Raw genomic sequence first — 18,161 nt, forward strand, 5'->3', positions numbered from 1 at the left:
GGTGTTGAAATCTTTTTTACATTTCTCTGACTGATTGAAAAACACTTTTCATGGCGGCCTTTGGCTTACTTTTATTACCTTTTACTTTATTTTGTTTTTGTCAGGTTTGAGTTCTGTGAACCCATCTTCGTGGTGGGCAACTGTCTGGAGATCTCGTCAGACAGTCATCAATACGACCGTATCTACTGTGGTGCGGGGGTGCAGAAGGATCATGAAAATTACATGAAAATCCTGCTCAAAGTTGGGGGTATTCTAGTGATGCCTATAGAGGATCAGGTAAGCGGTAGAATGTCTCTGAATAATGCAGACAACATAAACATCATTATTCATGATGGTGCCTTCCGTGTTGGGAATCAGAGGCTGTGTCTGAAGTGGCAACTTATTCACTATATAGTGCACTACTTCTGACCACAGCACTATGGGCCCTGGTCTTAAGAAGTGCACTAAATAGGCAATAGGGTGCCATTTGGGATTCTGTTAGTGAAACAGCCCTAGCCTGCATGACCAATGATGTAACGATACCCAGCAATTGTTATTGTGCCTCAGAAGCCCCTGAACTGGTACTTACGCCATCAGTCTGCTCTATTTTGTCCTCTAAGAAATTGAAAAATAGCTAAAACACTTTAGAAAAAAGATGACATTGTGTGGCACTCAAGCAGGGAGGGAAACAACATAACATTTTTGAAGGGCTTGCACAAGCCCACACAGTCCGTCATCCTGTGAAATGGAAAGTCTATCTGCTTATGTTGTTTTTCTGAAAACAGTTGGAACTCCTGCGTTGCCAGGTTGGTGTGGTGGTGCAATAAAGAGGGGGACGTTTCTGATGAGGAGAATTAAGGCCAAAGGGCTGAGGCAGCTTAGAAGCTCAGGTCCACCACAGTTCCTCTGGATCAACACCTCTACATGACGGCCAAAACCAGCTTTTTGTCATGTAGATATTTGATTTGAAAGCACCCATGTCCCTTTCTGGTGTGGAACTAAAGATACATAATTTATAATACATGTGATTTTGTCCTTCTGTTGTCTTGGTGTTGTTGTTATCATGGTTGGTATAACCTTTCCATTGTCTAGTGCTGGGTACTCCAAATTTTGACCCGATTTCTTTATTTGAAACTTTAAAAATCGTTGTTGGACATTAAAGACTGTAAAATCACCAGGAAATCAGCTCAGTGATTTTAATTTAGGAAATCTGTTCCGAAGTATTCCCACACATAAATAGAGAGGCATATGTGATGGTATCCCAATGTAATCAAGGTAATCAAGAAAAAATTGGTCCGCGGCTGAATGTAATTGGGGACCCCTGAGGGATATCCTACAAAGCAAGCTAGATCTACTCTGGGTTTTCTAAAGCTAACCAGCTTCAAGTTAGATTCACATTCCAGCTCAGGCTTCATCCGTATTACGACGGTGGATAATGATTGTCCACCTGCCGCTAACGCAAGCAGGCTTGTAACTGCGGGTGCATGTCACACATGGCGAGTCAAATGCCGAACTCTTCATTGAGACAATGCTGAAACAACAATCCATGGGCGAGTCAGTGACACATTTTCATTTGTGCTGAAATCAAAATGAAAGAATTCGGCAGGCTATGGCGTGAAATAGGCTTTTAGAAGCACAGTCTTTATTTTATGATTTACTGGTAATGCACAAGCACCTTTTTTCCCACACCTATTGATATTTTTTAAATGATTAAGTAATACAAAAGTATTACATTGCGTGAAGTTTAAATGCATTCTTTCATTACTAAATGTGTAATGTGATATATTCTAACACCATTTTTTTAGTCAAAAAAAACCATTTGATTAATTAAACATTTAATCAGTCTTCCTCAAATGAAGGTGATGATGACGCAATCTTTGCAAGAGGGAGGGAATCTATACTTTTTTTTAAATAACTTTCAAATAGGCACGTTCTTCTCTTCTCTACCCTGCAACTCTTCCCTGGGTCCTTGGTGTACAAAACATCAGATCATGCGCAGACCAGCTGTCTGGAGTGTTTATGGACATATATGTGTACAACAATAGATGTGTTTTCTGTGAATATATCTGGTCAAATGTAATTTTAATAATTTTAATAAAGGAAATCTGAGGAAAACGCTCTTGAAATTCTATCAACACGCCTTTGTACACGCGGCGCAAATAATTATTGACCATTGCTACAAGGCCCTCCCCCGCCCTCCCTTCAGGAAATCTGACCATGGGAACAAGGACGTGTACAAACAGACCAACTTTGACCTCCATTAGGCAATCAAAAAGGCAAAACGTCAGTACAGAGTCATAGTGGAGTTGGAATTCAACGGCTCAGACATGAGACGCATGTGGCAGTGACTCCAGACAATCACAGATTATAAAGGGAAAGCCAGCCACGTTGCGGACGCTGCCGCATCGATTCCGGACAAGCTAAACACTTTCTTCGCCCGCTTCAAAGAAAACAACACTGAGCCGCTGACAAGGATTGTGTGCTCCCGATCTCCGTGGTTGACGTGAGTAAGACATTTAAGTGTGTTAACCCTTGCAAGGCTGCCGGCCCAGACGGCATCCCTAACAGCGTCATCAGATCATGCGCAGACCAGCTGTCTGGAGTGTTTATGGACATATTCAATCTCTCACTATCCCAGTCTGTTCTCCCCACTTGCTTCAAGATGTCCACCATTGTTCCTGTACCCAAGAAAGCGAAGGTAACTGAACTATCAATCAATCAATCAAATGTATTTATAAAGCCCTTTTTACATCAGCAGTCACAAAGTGCTATCAGAAACCCAGCCTAAAACCCCAAACAGCAAGCATTGCAGATGTAGGAGCACGGTGGCTAGGAAAAACTCCCTAGAAAGGCAGAAACCTAGGAAGAAACCTAGAGATGAACCAGGCTCTGAGGGGTGGCCAGTCCCATTCTGGTTGTGCCGGGTGGAGATTATAACAGTACATGGCCATTAAGGCCAGATTTTTCTCCAAGATGTTCAAACGTTCAAAGATGACCAGCAGGGTCGAATAAAAATCACAGTGGTTGTAGAGGTTGCAACAGGTCAGTACATTAGGAGTAAATGTCACTTGGCTTTTCATAGCCGGGCATAAAGAGGTTGAAATAGCAGGTGCGGTAGGGAGAGAGATAGTTGAAAACAGCAGGTCTGGGACAAGGTAGCACATCCGGTGAACAGGTCAGGGTTCCATAGCCGCAGGCAGAAGAGTGGAAACTGGAGCAGCAGCACGACCAGGTGGACTGGGGACAGCAAGGAGTCATCAGGCTAGGTAGTCCTGAGGCATGGTCCTAGGGCTCAGGTCCTCCGGGATGGGAGGGAGAGAGAGAATTAGAGGGAGTATACTTAAATTCACACAGGACACCAGATATAACAGACTGACCCTAGCCCCCCGGCACATAGACTATTGCAGCATAGATACTGGAGGCTGAGACGGGGGGGTCGGGAGACACTGTGGCCCCGTCCAACGATACCCCCGGTCAGGGCCAACCAGGCAGGATATAACCCCACCCACTTTGCCAAGGCACAGCCCCCACACCACCAGAGGGATATCAACAGACCACCAACCTACTACCCCGAGACAAGGCTGAGTATAGCCCACGAAGATCTCCTCCACTGCACGAGCCCAAGGGGGCGACTAACCGGACAGGAAGATCACCTCAGTGACTCAACCCAATGACTATCGCCCCGTAGCACTCACTTCCGTAATCATGAAGTGTTTTGAGAGGCTAGTTAAGGACCGTATCACTTCCATCTTACCTGACACCCTAGACCCACTATAATTTGCACACAATACCCCATAATGACTAAGCGAAAACGGTTTTTTAGACATTTTTGCAAATGTGTTAAAAATAAAAAATGAAATACGTTATATACATAAGTATTCAGACTCTTTGCTATGAGACTTGAAATTGAGCTCAGGTGTATCCTGTTTACATTGATCATCCTTCAGATGTTTCTACCACTTGATTGGAGTCCACCTGTGGTAAATTCAATTGATTGGACATGAAAGGCATACACCTGTCTATATAAGGTCCCACAGTTGATAGTACATGTCAGAACGAAAGCCATGAGGTGGAAGGAATTGTCCGTAGAGCTCCGAGACAGGATTGTGTCGAGGCACAGATCTGGGGAAGGGTACCAAAACATTTATGTAGCATTGAAGGTCCCAAAGAACACAGTGGCCTCCATTCTTCAATGGAAGAAGTTTGGAACCACCAAGACTATTCCTAGAGCTGGCCGCCTGGCCAAACTGAGCCATCGGGGGAGAAGGACCTTGGTCAGGGAGGTAACCAAGAACCCAATGGTCACTCTGACAGAGGTCCAGGGTTCCTTTGTGGAGATGGGAGAACCTTCCAGAAGGACAACCATCTCTGCAGCACTCCACCAATCAGGCCTTTATGGTAGAGTGGCCAGACGGAAGCCACTCCTCTGTAAAAGGCACATGACAGCCCGCTTGGAGTTTGCCTAAAGGCACCTAAAGGACTCTCAGACCATGAGAAACAAGATACTCTGGTCTGATGAAACCAAGATTGAACTCTTTGGCCTGAATGCCAAGCGTCACGTCTGGAGGAAACTTGGCACCATCTCTACAGTGAAGCATGGTGGTAGCAGCAGCATCATGCTGTGGGGATGTTTTTCAGCGGCAGGGACTGGGAGACTAGTCAGGATCGAGGGGAAAGATGAACGGAACAAAGTACAGAGAGATCCTTGACGAAAACCTGCTCCAGAGCGCTCAGGACCTCAGACTGGGGCGAAGGTTCACCTTCCAACAGGACAACGACCCTAAGCACACAGCCAAGACAGTGCAGAAATGGCTTCGGGACAAGTCTCTGAATGTCATTGAGTGGCCCAGTCAGATTTGAGGCTGTTCTGAGGGCAAAGGGGGGGTGCATCTCAATATTAGGAAGGTGTTCCTAATGTTTGGTATACTCGGTGTATCTACTAAATTTGAGATAATATTTTCAATTTTGGATTATTGTGTGCTTGATGACTTTAGTGGTCCTCTGTAGCTCAGCTGGTAGAGCACGGCGCTTGTAACGCCAAGGTAGTGGGTTCGATCCCCGGGACCACCAATACACAAAAAAAAAAAAATATGCACGCATGACTGTAAGTCGCTTTGGATAAAAGCGTCTGCTAAATGGCTTATTATTATTATTATTATTATTATTGCATTGATTGATAGGAACTAGGAACAAAAGCATTTCGCTACACCCGACACAACACCTGCTAAACTGTGTACGCGACCAATACAATTTTATTTTATTTGTCTAGTGGATTGGTGTTAACATGGTTGGTTTGTTCTCAATGGACTGATGTTGTTGTTGTTGTTATTGTGGTTGCTATACAGTAACTGCCACTTTTTATTGTCTGGTTGCAGCTGACACAGATCACCAGGACTGGTCAGTGTTCCTGGGAGAGTAAGAATATCCTGGCTGTGTCATTCGCTCCTCTGGTCCAGCAGAACAGAGCTGAGGGAAGCAAGCCTGATGCTGTAGAGCTGCGTGAGTTCTCTATTCTAACCCCTGTTCTCTACTCTAACCCCTGTTCTCTACTCTAACCCCTGTTCTCTACTCTAACCCCTGTTCTACTTTAAACCTTGGGTCTTATTCACTAGGCACCAAACTGTAGAAAAATAAAGAGTTTTGCTACGGTGTGCACTAATGAATATGACCCTGTTCTGTACCCAAACAGTTTTTTCTGTTCTGTTCTCTGTAAATAGACACATCAGAACAATTCCCCCTTTGTTTTGTTTTCTATCTCTCTTTTGAAGTGTAAAGTAAGCCACACTTTTTAAGTCAAAGTATTTATTTAAAGTTAAAAGACGAGACAATTTCTAACAAAAACTTGACTCTAGAGGCCTAGCTGCCCTGTGGGTTGGTGCATAATTCTAAATAATTCATTAACCGTAATGGAATTTTTCCATTACTTATTTTTCTATAAATGTATTTGAAGTATTGTCTCCAAATGACCGACCTATAATCGAGCTCTTGCATACTGAATTTTAATAGAAAATGTTATTGGGCTAATGTGATTTGACCTGCCATCCTTGTTCCTGTCCTCTCCTCCTCCTCAGCCCCAGTGACGGTCAGGAGCCTTCAGGACCTGTCTCGCATCTACATCCGCCGCACCCTCCGAGATCTGACCAATGAGGAAAGCCTTGACAACGGCCTGGTGCAGAGGGCGCCCCAGAAACGCAAGCGCAGGCGTTGCCGGCGGCGACGCATTAACACGTACGTCTTTGTGGGTAACCAGCTGATCCCCCAAGCCGTGGAGAGCGAGGAGGACGAACGGATCGAGGAGGAGCAGCACAAGGGGGACCAGGAGCAGCAGGAGGCGCAGGAGAAGGAGCGGCAGCGGGAGGAGGAGAGAGACATTGGCAGCATTGAGATACTAAAGGCAGTGAATGTGCTGAGAGACAAAATCATGACTTTACCTCTGCCTGAATCGCTGAAGACCTATCTGTTATACTACAGAGAAAAATAAATGACTGACTGACTGACTACTCAACCTGCTGGTGTCCGTTCTCATGGATGCCATGCCTGCTGAGATGCTTGTCTTCACTTTCCTGTTTTCTCTTTTTTCAGTACTGAATGATGTAGCATTATTTTTTCTTCAATATGAACATGGAATGGAGACTATGATATGGTTATGTTAGTTTTTATGTTATCGATTGTTTTGAATGTGTATATCAAAGCTTTATTTAAAAGCCTACTGAATGGAAAATCCTTTTCAAATATGGTATTTTGAGGATGTAGATTTTATCACATGTTAATATTCCAGCTAATTGTCATGAAATGAAATTGTACAAAATAAATAAAATGCTACCTATATTTGTTAACAATATGATAATGTAAAAATCCTGATTTTTACTGCACCTTTTTCTAGAACCATTAAAGAACTTGATATTACTGAATGAAGATTTACAATTGCTGAATAGATAAAAAAAACTAGATTGGTTTGTAAGTTCTTCTGGAGGGCATTTTTAAATCTATCTGAAGTATTTATTTAGAATGGTTATATCCTCGTTGTTTATCTCACTTTGCTCTTAAGTAATAGGCATTTTAATTTGGTTATACATTTTTATGGCCTTGAATGCTTCGTCAGCCAGACTTATTTTTCCCTCTTTTTTTTGCTGACGTGCAAAGGGTTTACAATTATCATACCAGCAGTTAGGCTAATGGGGAATGTGATGAATTAAGATTTTTCTAATGGTAAATGAAAACGGTCTCATGTATTGATTCTAGGATCAAGAACTCTTTTCCCCCACACATCATCTCCAGTTCTTTATCTAGACCTTGAAACACTTACAGTATGTCAGAACACACAACAAGACCCAATATAAAGTCACAGGGGTATAGGGCTCCTAGAATAATAATAATAATAATCCTGTACAGCAGTGGTGGCTGGTGTCACTTCAAACAGGAGGACAGGCTCATAGTAATGTTTGGAATGGAACAGTATCAAACACATGGTTTCCATGCATTCAATATTATTCCATTCCAGTCATTAATGTGAGCTGTCCTCCCCCTCACTGGCCTCCACTGCTGTGCAGTGATGAGTAAGTGTTATGGCTTCTCTTAAAGGTTTAAAGGTTATGTTTGTCAGCTTTGGTCCACACAACATCCATTCTTTATCATTTGGAGGTGATGTCCCACATGATCATAAATGTACAATTACTTTCTGGTATGAAAATATGTACTGTGTTTTTTAACCACAACAAATGGCCAGAGGCAGGTCATGACAAAAACTCATATGTTGTATTGTACTGCATTTTCTATTTGCAACAGCGCAAATTCACAATAATGGGAGCTTTTGGGATCCTTCTTTCTCTGGACTGTGGCAGATTCCACTATAACAAGCAACTTATTCTGTTAAGTCCTAAATCATGAAAAGAGACTTGTCATACTGGGTTTGATGTATGTTTTTTTTATTTTGGACTGGAGCAATGTATGAGACATGATATACGAGTCATGTAGCTGTACGTGTATCAATTATAATTTTATTGTGAAACTCCCCTTTTAAGTGATGGCTTTTAAAGTGCCAATACACCCCATCACATTATCCGTTCCCTGTCAAGTGACTCTGGTTTTATGGCAAAGTAAAGGGGGACATTCTGACCAGGGCCAGCTCTAGCCTTTTGGGGGCCCTAAGCGAAATTTGGTTGGAGGGCCCCCCACCTCGCGGCAAAACATTTTAGTGGCCCCCTTCGATGGTGGATAGAGAATGTGTAGTTTTAAAGTTAATTTCTTACAATTCTACACATTCTTCCATGGGGCATAGTGGAAATGTTTGTTTTAAAGCAAATTTAGGCAATTCTACACATTTTGCCACAGGGTGGAGAGAAAACAATTATTCTGCCATGATTACTACAAGTTTAGGTAGCTGGCTAGACTAATTACCTATCTAAAAATTGTTAGCTGACATGGCTAATTGAGTGACTGACATAACAAGAGAAACTGCTGATGCACAACCACATTTCAAAATTGCACCTGGTGTATTCTACTATTCTTATTCTCAATAGTATATTGAGACCCCTAGCTTCCGTGGGGCTCTAACCGGCCCTGATTCTGACCATAGTGACTTCTAAGAACGATGCAGTGCTTCTACAGTACATTCCATTAATGCTTGAAAAAGAATAGCATGCCCATGTCCATTGGTAGATGTCACATTTATGTTTTTATAGTTTTATCACAACTTGGAAACTGATGATTTATCTTGCTTTGGAAGCATTGAAATTATAGTTGTTGATATATTATTGAGGTTCTATTTTGTATTAACATGACAACAGTAAAGTAGATTGTTATGTTGATAATGTATGTTTGGTTATAAAATCATTTGGATTGGGTTTGATTTGTTTGTTGATGTAGTGCCCTCTTGCTATCACAAGGCACTGCGGAATCTGCTTGTATGTAGGCTAGGTCCACACTCCACTAGTGTTAGTTCTATGGCTAAACATGCCTGCCAGGAAAATTGTAAGCAATAATACAGAAATGACTAACTAGCACATGCTGTATAAGTAGCAGGGCGTTATGGCTCAAAAGCAACTGTCATTTTGATAGTCATCATTCTGAATAATCTAATCTCTGAAAAATGCAGATGCTAAATTATGTACACACATTAAACTGTGTTGAAATCACATTTACAGTGGGTAAAACTGCAACGTTAAGGTGTTGGACAGAATTTATGAGACCTAGTCCTTGAGATTTTGGGTCACCCCATGCACTAACACTTGAAAGGATTGTTTGGTTCCCCAAATGGTCCTCACAGTAAAGACCCAATTCCAAGCCAATGTTATGGTCTTGCCTTGAATTAATTTGTACAGAGGTGAAACTATTGTTCAGTTTTTTCTTATCAGGCTCATGTTGATATTTAAAGTGTGCTGGCAGTACATTTTTGAAATGGTGTCAGTTCCCTCTGCACATGTTTCAGCACACACAAAATAAAGGTCACAGTCTTCACATGTTTGCCTCTGTTTAAATCATTAATTCCTTCCCACTGCTGTAGAGTCCCACAGTTACTTACTGTAGCTTTTCTCACCCAAGTATTTTTAATTATTCCTCTTTGCCAAGACTCAATGAGTCGTGGTTTAATCTTTCTCATCTCATGTCTTTATGCAGAGAAGAAGCATAGCAACATCCTTAACCCATAACTAGCCCAGCCCTGACTGTAACCTAAAAATAGGATATCATGGTCAAAAATAAAAGAAGGTAACATTGGCTCATTCAGTGGTGATATAAAATATATTATTCATACGTTTGAAAAAATGTTATGCTTTGCCACCATCTCTGACTTTACTGTCAAACAATGTATTATCTCAAATCGGCCCCATGTTACAAAATGTTTTATTTATTAAGTAGTACACTATATATTTGTTAATAAAACAGCTATCATTTGCCAAAAAATAAAAGCCACCCCATCAATCTCTTGTTTTGAAGTGTTCCAAGCCAAGAGTATGTGAAAGAGATCTAGGCTATATGTAAAGCACAACACAGCGCAACTTCAACTTTCTTTGCATAGAATCTACAGCACTTTCCCTTTCTAGACTTATGTCAGATGACCAACTTGTTATGCTCTTCCTCGACCCCATTTAATTTTGTCCTCTGATTTCCTCACCCAAAGCCGTCTACTTAGTGACAGTGAGGGGAATGGTGGTCAAGCACATCACTTCACTTCATATAGCACTCTGATATGTTTTTGGATTAGTCGTCATACTACAACATTTTAAAATCGATTTTGACTTTAGAGTGGATGGATGCAGTTCGAAGAGGCTTTTCTAAGCGCTTTGGGACACAATGCTACATATTAGAATCTGCTTGCAATGTGGTTCTTATTGTGATAATTTTTACACTGACATGACAGAGACAGCATCTTTTTAATCATGGGTGGCAATCAATTTTGTTCATCGTCATTGAACTTGGTAAAGAGAGCATGAGGGTATCAACTATTTATTCTCTGTGGAACGCATTAAATTTCATTTGGATGTCAACCTTTATTTACATCATCAAGATTAGCAGAAAAAATTAACATTACAGAAAGGGTTTATTTAATTTGAGTGAATTGTATTTAGAGCAATATCTTCCAGTGAGTGCAGGACCAGGTATAGACATTTTCACACAACCACATGTTCTGAATCTGACTGACTGTGTTGGCTGTAGCACTTAGTCAAAATAATTCTCAATGATTCACTTTGTGAATCCGTCCTTAATCCAGGTCCAGTCCAGGTTGGGTGTGTGAGGGATTACTGTTTGCTGAATGCCTTGATTAAAAACACCTCTCGATTGCCTCTCTGACAGACTCATAATAGCAGCACTCATCCCTGTCCTCTCCTCCACATCAATAAAAAAGCTATGTTTACGTACATCTATAACCTGAGTCATTCCCTCCCTATATGACCCTGTTGTGTTGAAAGGAAATCGTATATAATTTGACATGATGTGATTTATATTTATAGTTTAACTATAACCACGTCATGGGCAACAAAATTAATCTATATGAAATTAACACTGAATTCAAATGTGCCATAAGGTTGATTCATTTCAAATTTGTGTATAATCCATAATGAAAACATTATCCAATGTTTCTTAGTTGAATTAAAGGATGTTTTCAGATAAATCAAAAAACATAGGTTAGAGAAAATTAAGTGCTTTCAACTTCATTATACAACCACACAAGGGGAAAAATACTTAACTATGTTTACACTGCCATGATTCCATCTAATCCATATTTATTAATCTAATCATTATTCATGGTCATTAAGAAATCATCCATGAAAAACTATCCATGAAAAGAGGGGGGGGGGGATATTTTTTTGTGTGGCTAATTTACATTTCCAATGATAAATTATGACAATACTAACTGACCATCCTTACAATTGCTATAATCATCAGAAATCTAATTAAGTCTTCTTTAAATCTTCTTTTGTCGAAAATAAGAAAGCAATTTGTTCATAGTTCCCATCCTTATACTGTATGTCTACCTGTTCAAAAAAAATCTACTTGAAGCGGATTGAATATTGTAGAAAACAGTTTGTCTCCTTTGACGCCTTGGCAACACGATTGTGTTATGTTTAACAACAGTGTCAACAACACGTGTGAATCATTGTGAAAGGTGTCTAGGGATCTACCCAAAGACAAATAACTGAATTCAGAATGTTTTTAAATCATCCATCCATCCATTCTGTGTCCATTGGTTCTGTGCTCACTCCTCGTGTTACAATGTTCTTCGAAGTACAGCGCAATGAACAGGTCAAAACGTTCACAAAAGCCTCCTTTTCTCTGATAAAATATCAAATGTGTCTTTCTGAAGAAAAAAAAGTTATGTCAATAATACTTCCATTCAAATGTTGGATTCACATGTCCTTGTTCATTAGACGACCTTGGATACAGTACAACACACTTGTTTGTGTTCTCTCCTCCGTCTCTCCAGGCCATGATGTAGTAAAAGTGCAGTGTCTTAGGGGAGAGGGGGGACTCGGGAGAGAGGGGGGAGGAGAGGGGGTGAGCAGGCTCTGTCAGATGGAGTATTTGATTCTGGATGTCTGTGTATTACAGGAGACACTGGTGAGCATGGAAACCCCCCCAGCGGTAGTCGCAGCACCTTGGCTCTCCACAAACATCGGATCCAGGCAAGCAACTTTGGCAGCGAAGAATGCATGGATACAGTGCAGCACGGCAAAGAGGTTAGAAAATTCCAGCTCCTGTGAAACAAAAGATAGACACTAACTTATTAATGTTTTGGGATAATAATTAATTAATTAACATTTCTTATGCATTATTTATCGGTTTTAATTGGTATCGGCTGACTATGGTCAAAGAAAGCATGATCAAATATATCACTATTGGCTAATTTCATTTAAATCAGAGATACAGCATAGGATTGTTACCTTGGCTTCAATAGCTTTATTGTCCTGATTTTGGAACAGAAATTTGATCTTGCTCTTCCCGTCATCAGACGATCCTTTCAGTTGGGAGAATTTGTATCTCCACAGCACTGCCTGTATAGAGGAAGTAAATACAGTTGGAGATGGTTTATAAAGGACATTACCTTCTCTTACTAGCTGTTATCTTATCTATTTCATTCTAATAACATTTGTGGTCTAATATCATTCTGATTTTCCACAACAAAATTATTCCCATCATGTTTTTTTCCTAATTAATTGCAAATGTACCAGACGGTGCAAGTTCATAACCTTGGATGATGAGCGTCAATGTCCTGTTGTTAATGATGATTTGAATCTACGAGTGATGATACACTTCCTCCTAATTGTCAACCATTTTGTTGGGCCTGTCTAGACAACGCACAGCACCTTGTTCTAAATCAGATGCCTGCATTTTCAACATGGGATAGGTAGGTTTTAATCTGTATCAATAGACAATGAGCTCTGCCTCTGTGTCACAGTCTGTCTGACTTCGTCATGAATAGAAAGGAACTTTATTTGCCCTTGAAAAGGAATTTGCACATGTAAAAGCTTTGGCAATATAAAACTAATGTACATAGTACACATTCCATACAAAACAAGACTTCCATGTACACAACCTACAATTGGAAGCAACAACTTTTTCCCCTAGGGGCTTCACACAGATCTGAACACTGAGTGCACAAGACAAAGCCGGTTTTCTATCTGATTGAATTATTAAACATTCCCCACCATGTGTATTGTTTTACAATTGCAGTTTAAATATGAATTGTACTTTCACGCTTGTTTTGGTAAACAATACCCTGCCTCTCAGCAGTAGGCTAGGCTGCTGTGAGACTCTCTGGGGAGAGAAAAAACCCTTGCTTTGCTGTGTAGGAATTAGGCCAAGAAACACAGGGAACAATATAACTGTCGATGCGTCCTGTTCGTCCACATTATGAGTTCTAGTGGAATAGTTATTGTGGCACTCAGACTTGGTAAAAGGCCAAAGTCAACTGCAGGCAGAATATAAGGAATTTGGGCTGGAGGGGACCAGCCATCAAAACAAATGTGCTCAGTCTATCAAAATGCACACAGTGCAGAATAAGTTAGGAACACCACAGAGTAGATTTGAATGGTAAAACATTGTAATGGCATCATGGTTACTTCTACTTTTAAAGTAACGCTAGAGAAACTCAGTGTTATTGTCTACGTATCCTTCATCTATATGTATGACTTCAGCACAAATTAACGTTGATATACCAGTAACGTAACTTACTTTTGAAGCAGCATCGAAGCAGACAAAGCCCATGCTGAAGTCTATGGTCAGCCCCATCAGGTGGCTCTCCATGATGCAAGCGTATGTTTTACACTGTGGAGAGGTAACAGTGCATGACGTTAGTCACAAGATGCATATATAATAGACAGCATAACCTTCCACAGCTCCGTTAAACATGCCAACTGGACATAAATCAGTTGTGAGAGGATGACTAGGCTGGGCCTGTATAGTACAGTATGTCACGGCTTCTCTTAACCACTTTTCAGTGTTTCCCCTACCATTGTATAGGCAGGATGTGCCTCCCGCCTAGCTCTGCCCCACTCCCACCCCCACCTCAAATAGTTTGATTGGTTTCAAGTGACAATTTTGATGACAGAGAGCCTGGATGTTGCTTTGAGGGCAATGTACCCCACCATGAAATTGGTTTAGGGAAATGTGCTGCCTCTCATTTATTGCATACCTGTATTCTCTCCACCTCCAGGAAAGTAGCCATCTGAAAGGCTTTTTCCCAGATGAGCAGCTCACACTCCAGCTCTACGCTGTAGAACATGTCCTCCCCACACTCCGTCTGAATGCTGAAGCAGTGCTTCCGCTTGTCCAAGAGGTCACTGTCCTGAGAGAACCACGTTAGTCATACCTGCCATCACACCTGGGTTCAAATGGTATTTGTTTTCTTTCAAATGCTTTGAGTAGTTTGATTGAACCTGTCTGGAATGCCGGATGGGCAGGGTTTGCATTTTTTGACTATTTAAATTGGTTTCATTGGCCCTGGCAAGCTCAATCATAATCAAGCACAGCTTAAGTTTTTGAAATGTTTCACATATTATTTGAACCCAGGTCTTGCTGTCATGCTGACAATGTGCACAAGGGACAGTGAGCGACTCATACTGTACTGTATGCAGATAAGGAACTCAGATATACACAGATGGGATGTGACAGACATTGGCTGGAATTTAATCAACATGCATTGTGCTTTTTCAGAAAAGCTGTTTCACATGTTCAGAAATGCTGTTTCGGATGTGTAATGCAGTGTGTTATGTTAGGAGGGGGATAGTTGACACTTACTATAGGAATCACCAGAACTGTGCATGACATGGGTCGAATGACCAGATCAGTCAGTATGTGACAATGAACCTGGCTGAGTGAGAAATTAAGAGGTGGAGCTGCAGTCGCTGCAGTGAGGATTTCTAAATCAAACGTCAACTCCCTCCACCCACCTGAGACACATTGCTGTGCATAGCAAACACAATCGTGAAAGTGCATTGCAGAAAAGTTAAATGAGCTTTGTTTGATTAAATACCAGCCAGAGTTTCAGAAAGTATAACCGCTTCCAATAGTACCATTGTGAGTTTTGCACTGACATATTATATAGAAACCAGTGGTCAAGAAGTAGTTCAACTCCAGCCTTGCAAAGACCCAATGTGCTTAGAAACTGTAGAAAATATATATATATATTTATTATATATTATATAACTAGGGAAGTCAAATCAAATCAAAATCAAAATCAAATCAAATCAAATCAAATTTTATTGGCCACATGCGCCGAATACAACAGGTGCAGACATTACAGTGAAATGCTTACTTACAGCCCTTAACCAACAGTGCATTAAAACTAAAATAAAACAACAACAAAAAAGTGTTGAGAAAAAAAAGAGCAGAAGTAAAATAAAATAACAGTAGGGAGGCTATATATACAGGGGGGTACCGGTGCAGAGTCAATGTGCGGGGGCACCGGCTAGTTGAGGTAGTTGAAGTAATATGTACATATGGGTAGAGTTAAAGTGACTATGCATAAATCATTAACAGAGTAGCAGCAGCGTAAAAAGATGGGGTGGGGGGGGCAGTGCAAATAGTCCGGGTAGCCATGATTAGCTGTTCAGGAGTCTTATGGCTTGGGGGTAGAAGCTGTTGAGAAGTCTTTTGGACCTAGACTTGGCACTCCGGTACCGCTTGCCGTGCGGTAGCAGAGAGAACAGTCTATGACTAGGGTGGCTGGAGTCTTTGACAATTTTGAGGGCCTTCCTCTGACACCGCCTGGTATAGAGGTCCTGGATGGCAGGAAGCTTGGCCCCAGTGATGTACTGGGCCGTACGCACTACCCTCTGTAGTGCCTTGTGGTCGGAGGCCAAGCAGTTGCCATACCAGGCGGTGATGCAACCAGTCAGGATGCTCTCGATGGTGCAGCTGTAGAATCTTTTGAGGATCTGAGGACCCATGCCAAATCTTTTCAGTCTCCTGAGGGGGAATAGGCTTTGTCGCGCCCTCTTCACGACTGTCTTGGTGTGTTTGGACCATGATAGTTCGTTGGTAATGTGGACACCAAGGAACTTGAAGCTCTCAACCTGTTCCACTACAGCCCCGTCGATGAGAATGGGGGCGTGCTCAGTCCTCTTTTTTTTCCTGTAGTCCACAATCATCTCCTTTGTCTTGGTCACGTTGAGGGAGAGGTTGTTATCCTGGCACCACACGGCCAGGTCTCTGACCTCCTCCCTATAGGCTGTCTCATCGTTGTCGGTGATCAGGCTTATCACTGTTGTGTCGTCGGCAAACTCAATGATGGTGTTGGAGTCGTGCCTGACCATGCAGTCATGGGTGAACAGGGAGTACAGGAGGGGACTGAGCACGCACCCCTGAGGGGCCCCCGTGTTGAGGATCAGTGTGGCAGATGTGTTGTTACCTACCCTTACCACCTGGGGGCGGCCCGTCAGGAAGTCCAGGATCCAGTTGCAGAGGGAGGTGTTTAGTCCCAGGATCCTTAGCTTAGTGATGAGCTTTGAGGGCACTATGGTGTTGAATGCTGAGCTGTAGTCAATGAATAGCATTCTCACGTAGGTGTTCCTCTTGTCCAGGTGGGAAAGGGCAGTGTGGAGTGCAATAGAGATTGCATCATCTGTGGATCTGTTGGGGCGGTATGCAAATTGGAGTGGGTCTAGGGCTTCTGGGATAATGGTGTTGATGTGAGCCATGACCAGCCTTTCAAAGCACTTCATGGCTACAGACGTCAGTGCTACGGGTCGGTAGTCATTTAGGCAGGTTATCTTAGTGTCCTTGGGCACGGGGACTATGGTAGTCTGCTTGAAACATGTTGGTATTACAGACTCAGTCAGGGACATGTTGAAAATGTCAGTGAAGACACTTGCCAGTTGGTCAGCACATGCTCGGAGTACACGTCCTGGTAATCCGTCTGGCCCTGCGGCCTTGTGAATGTTGACCTGCTTAAAAGTCTTACTCACATCGGCTACGGAGAGCGTGATCACATAGTCATCCGGAACAGCTGGTGCTCTCATGCATGCTTCAGTGTTGCTTGCCTCGAAGCGAGCATAGAAGTGGTTTAGCTCGTCTGGTAGGCTTGTGTCACTGGGAAGCTCGCGGCTGTGCTTCCCTTTGTAGTCTGTAATAGTTTTCAAGCCCTGCCACATCCGACGAGCGTCAGAGCCGGTGTAGTACGATTCAATCTTAGTCCTGTATTGACTCTTTGCCTGTTTGATGGTTCGTCGGAGGGCATAGCGGGATTTCTTGTAAGCGTCCGGGTTAGAGTCCCGCTCCTTGAAAGCAGCAGTAGTAGTAGTAATAGTAATAGTAGTAGTAGTAGTTAAGTCAGTTAAGAACACATTCTTATTTACAATGACAGCCTACACCGGACGACGCTGGGCCAATTGTGCGCTGCCCTGTGGGACTCCCAATCCCGGCCGGTTGTGATACAGCCTGGAATCGAACCATGGGGTCTGTAGTGACGCCTCAAGCACTGAGATACAGTGCCTTAGACCACTGCGCCACAGAATATCCCCACCTTCTATGTCACAACTCTTTCTATGAAAGTGATGAAGCACACATAGCACAGATCTGTTCTCTTTTTAATGTGTCGTCTTTCAAACACATACCCTGAGATTTGTTACTCAGCACTTTCTAAATATTTTACTCATATCTCTGTCGTAGAAGTTGTTGCCTTACCTTCAAAACTTTACACATGATCTCATACACAGTGTAGCTTTTCTCTGCCCTGGTCCAGTCCCATGTAGTCACCTGCAACATTCCACATTAAATACACCTTAGTCTTATTTTATTAATAGACTACACACACAGGGTACTGAAACCCTGCTTCCACTCAAGAACACAAAGAAACTGAACAGTTCTTTATTCTATTCAGATGGATCCCTTTTAAATCTTTTGAAGTGTAATTACATTGGTCTGTTTCAGTTGCTTTAACTTTAATATTTTAAATCCTACTTAATATTTAATTATTGCACACACTGTGTTCACATGTTCAAACTATAAAGCTACATCTATCCCAACATCAAAAGGATATGTTTAAAGCTAGTGATAAGCGTTAACCAAATATGCAGTGCAAAGTCTCAACATAACCATTCAATTAGGATTTTAGTCACAGACATATGCAGTTGAGGAAGACATTCAAACTAAAAATTGTCCCTTACTCTATATTTCAGTTTAATACCAGCAAAACAATTGTCCTAATAACTCCTATTCTGAGTTGTGCCTATAATCACAATTAC

At 41.9% G+C, this 18,161-nt stretch overlaps 2 protein-coding genes across 3 annotated transcripts in view; one reads left to right on the forward strand and one right to left on the reverse strand.

The window, feature by feature from the left end:
* The window catches only part of LOC311098954 (protein-L-isoaspartate O-methyltransferase domain-containing protein 1-like), a 28,416-nt gene extending 21,596 nt beyond the window's left edge, over window positions 1-6,820 (forward strand). For both annotated transcript variants that reach the window (XM_084139517.1, XM_084139516.1), the window contains 3 exons: window positions 105-276; window positions 5,355-5,478; window positions 6,051-6,820. In XM_084139517.1, coding sequence (XP_083995643.1) covers window positions 105-276; window positions 5,355-5,478; window positions 6,051-6,460 — 706 coding nt within the window. In that variant the 3' untranslated portion in view covers window positions 6,461-6,820. The remainder of the gene's footprint in view (window positions 1-104; window positions 277-5,354; window positions 5,479-6,050) is intronic.
* Window positions 6,821-12,021: 5,201 nt separating this feature from the next.
* LOC311150737 (gamma-1-syntrophin-like) overlaps window positions 12,022-18,161 on the reverse strand; it is a gene marked incomplete at both ends in the record, with an annotated part of 23,105 nt that continues 16,965 nt past the window's right edge. The window contains 6 exon segments of the mRNA XM_084188261.1: window positions 12,022-12,047; window positions 12,050-12,173; window positions 12,360-12,470; window positions 13,651-13,743; window positions 14,111-14,263; window positions 17,602-17,673. Coding sequence (XP_084044387.1) covers window positions 12,022-12,047; window positions 12,050-12,173; window positions 12,360-12,470; window positions 13,651-13,743; window positions 14,111-14,263; window positions 17,602-17,673 — 579 coding nt within the window.

Source organism: Coregonus lavaretus (genome assembly GCF_964263955.1).
Source record: "Coregonus lavaretus genome assembly, chromosome: 23".
Lineage (NCBI taxonomy): Eukaryota > Metazoa > Chordata > Actinopteri > Salmoniformes > Salmonidae > Coregonus > Coregonus lavaretus.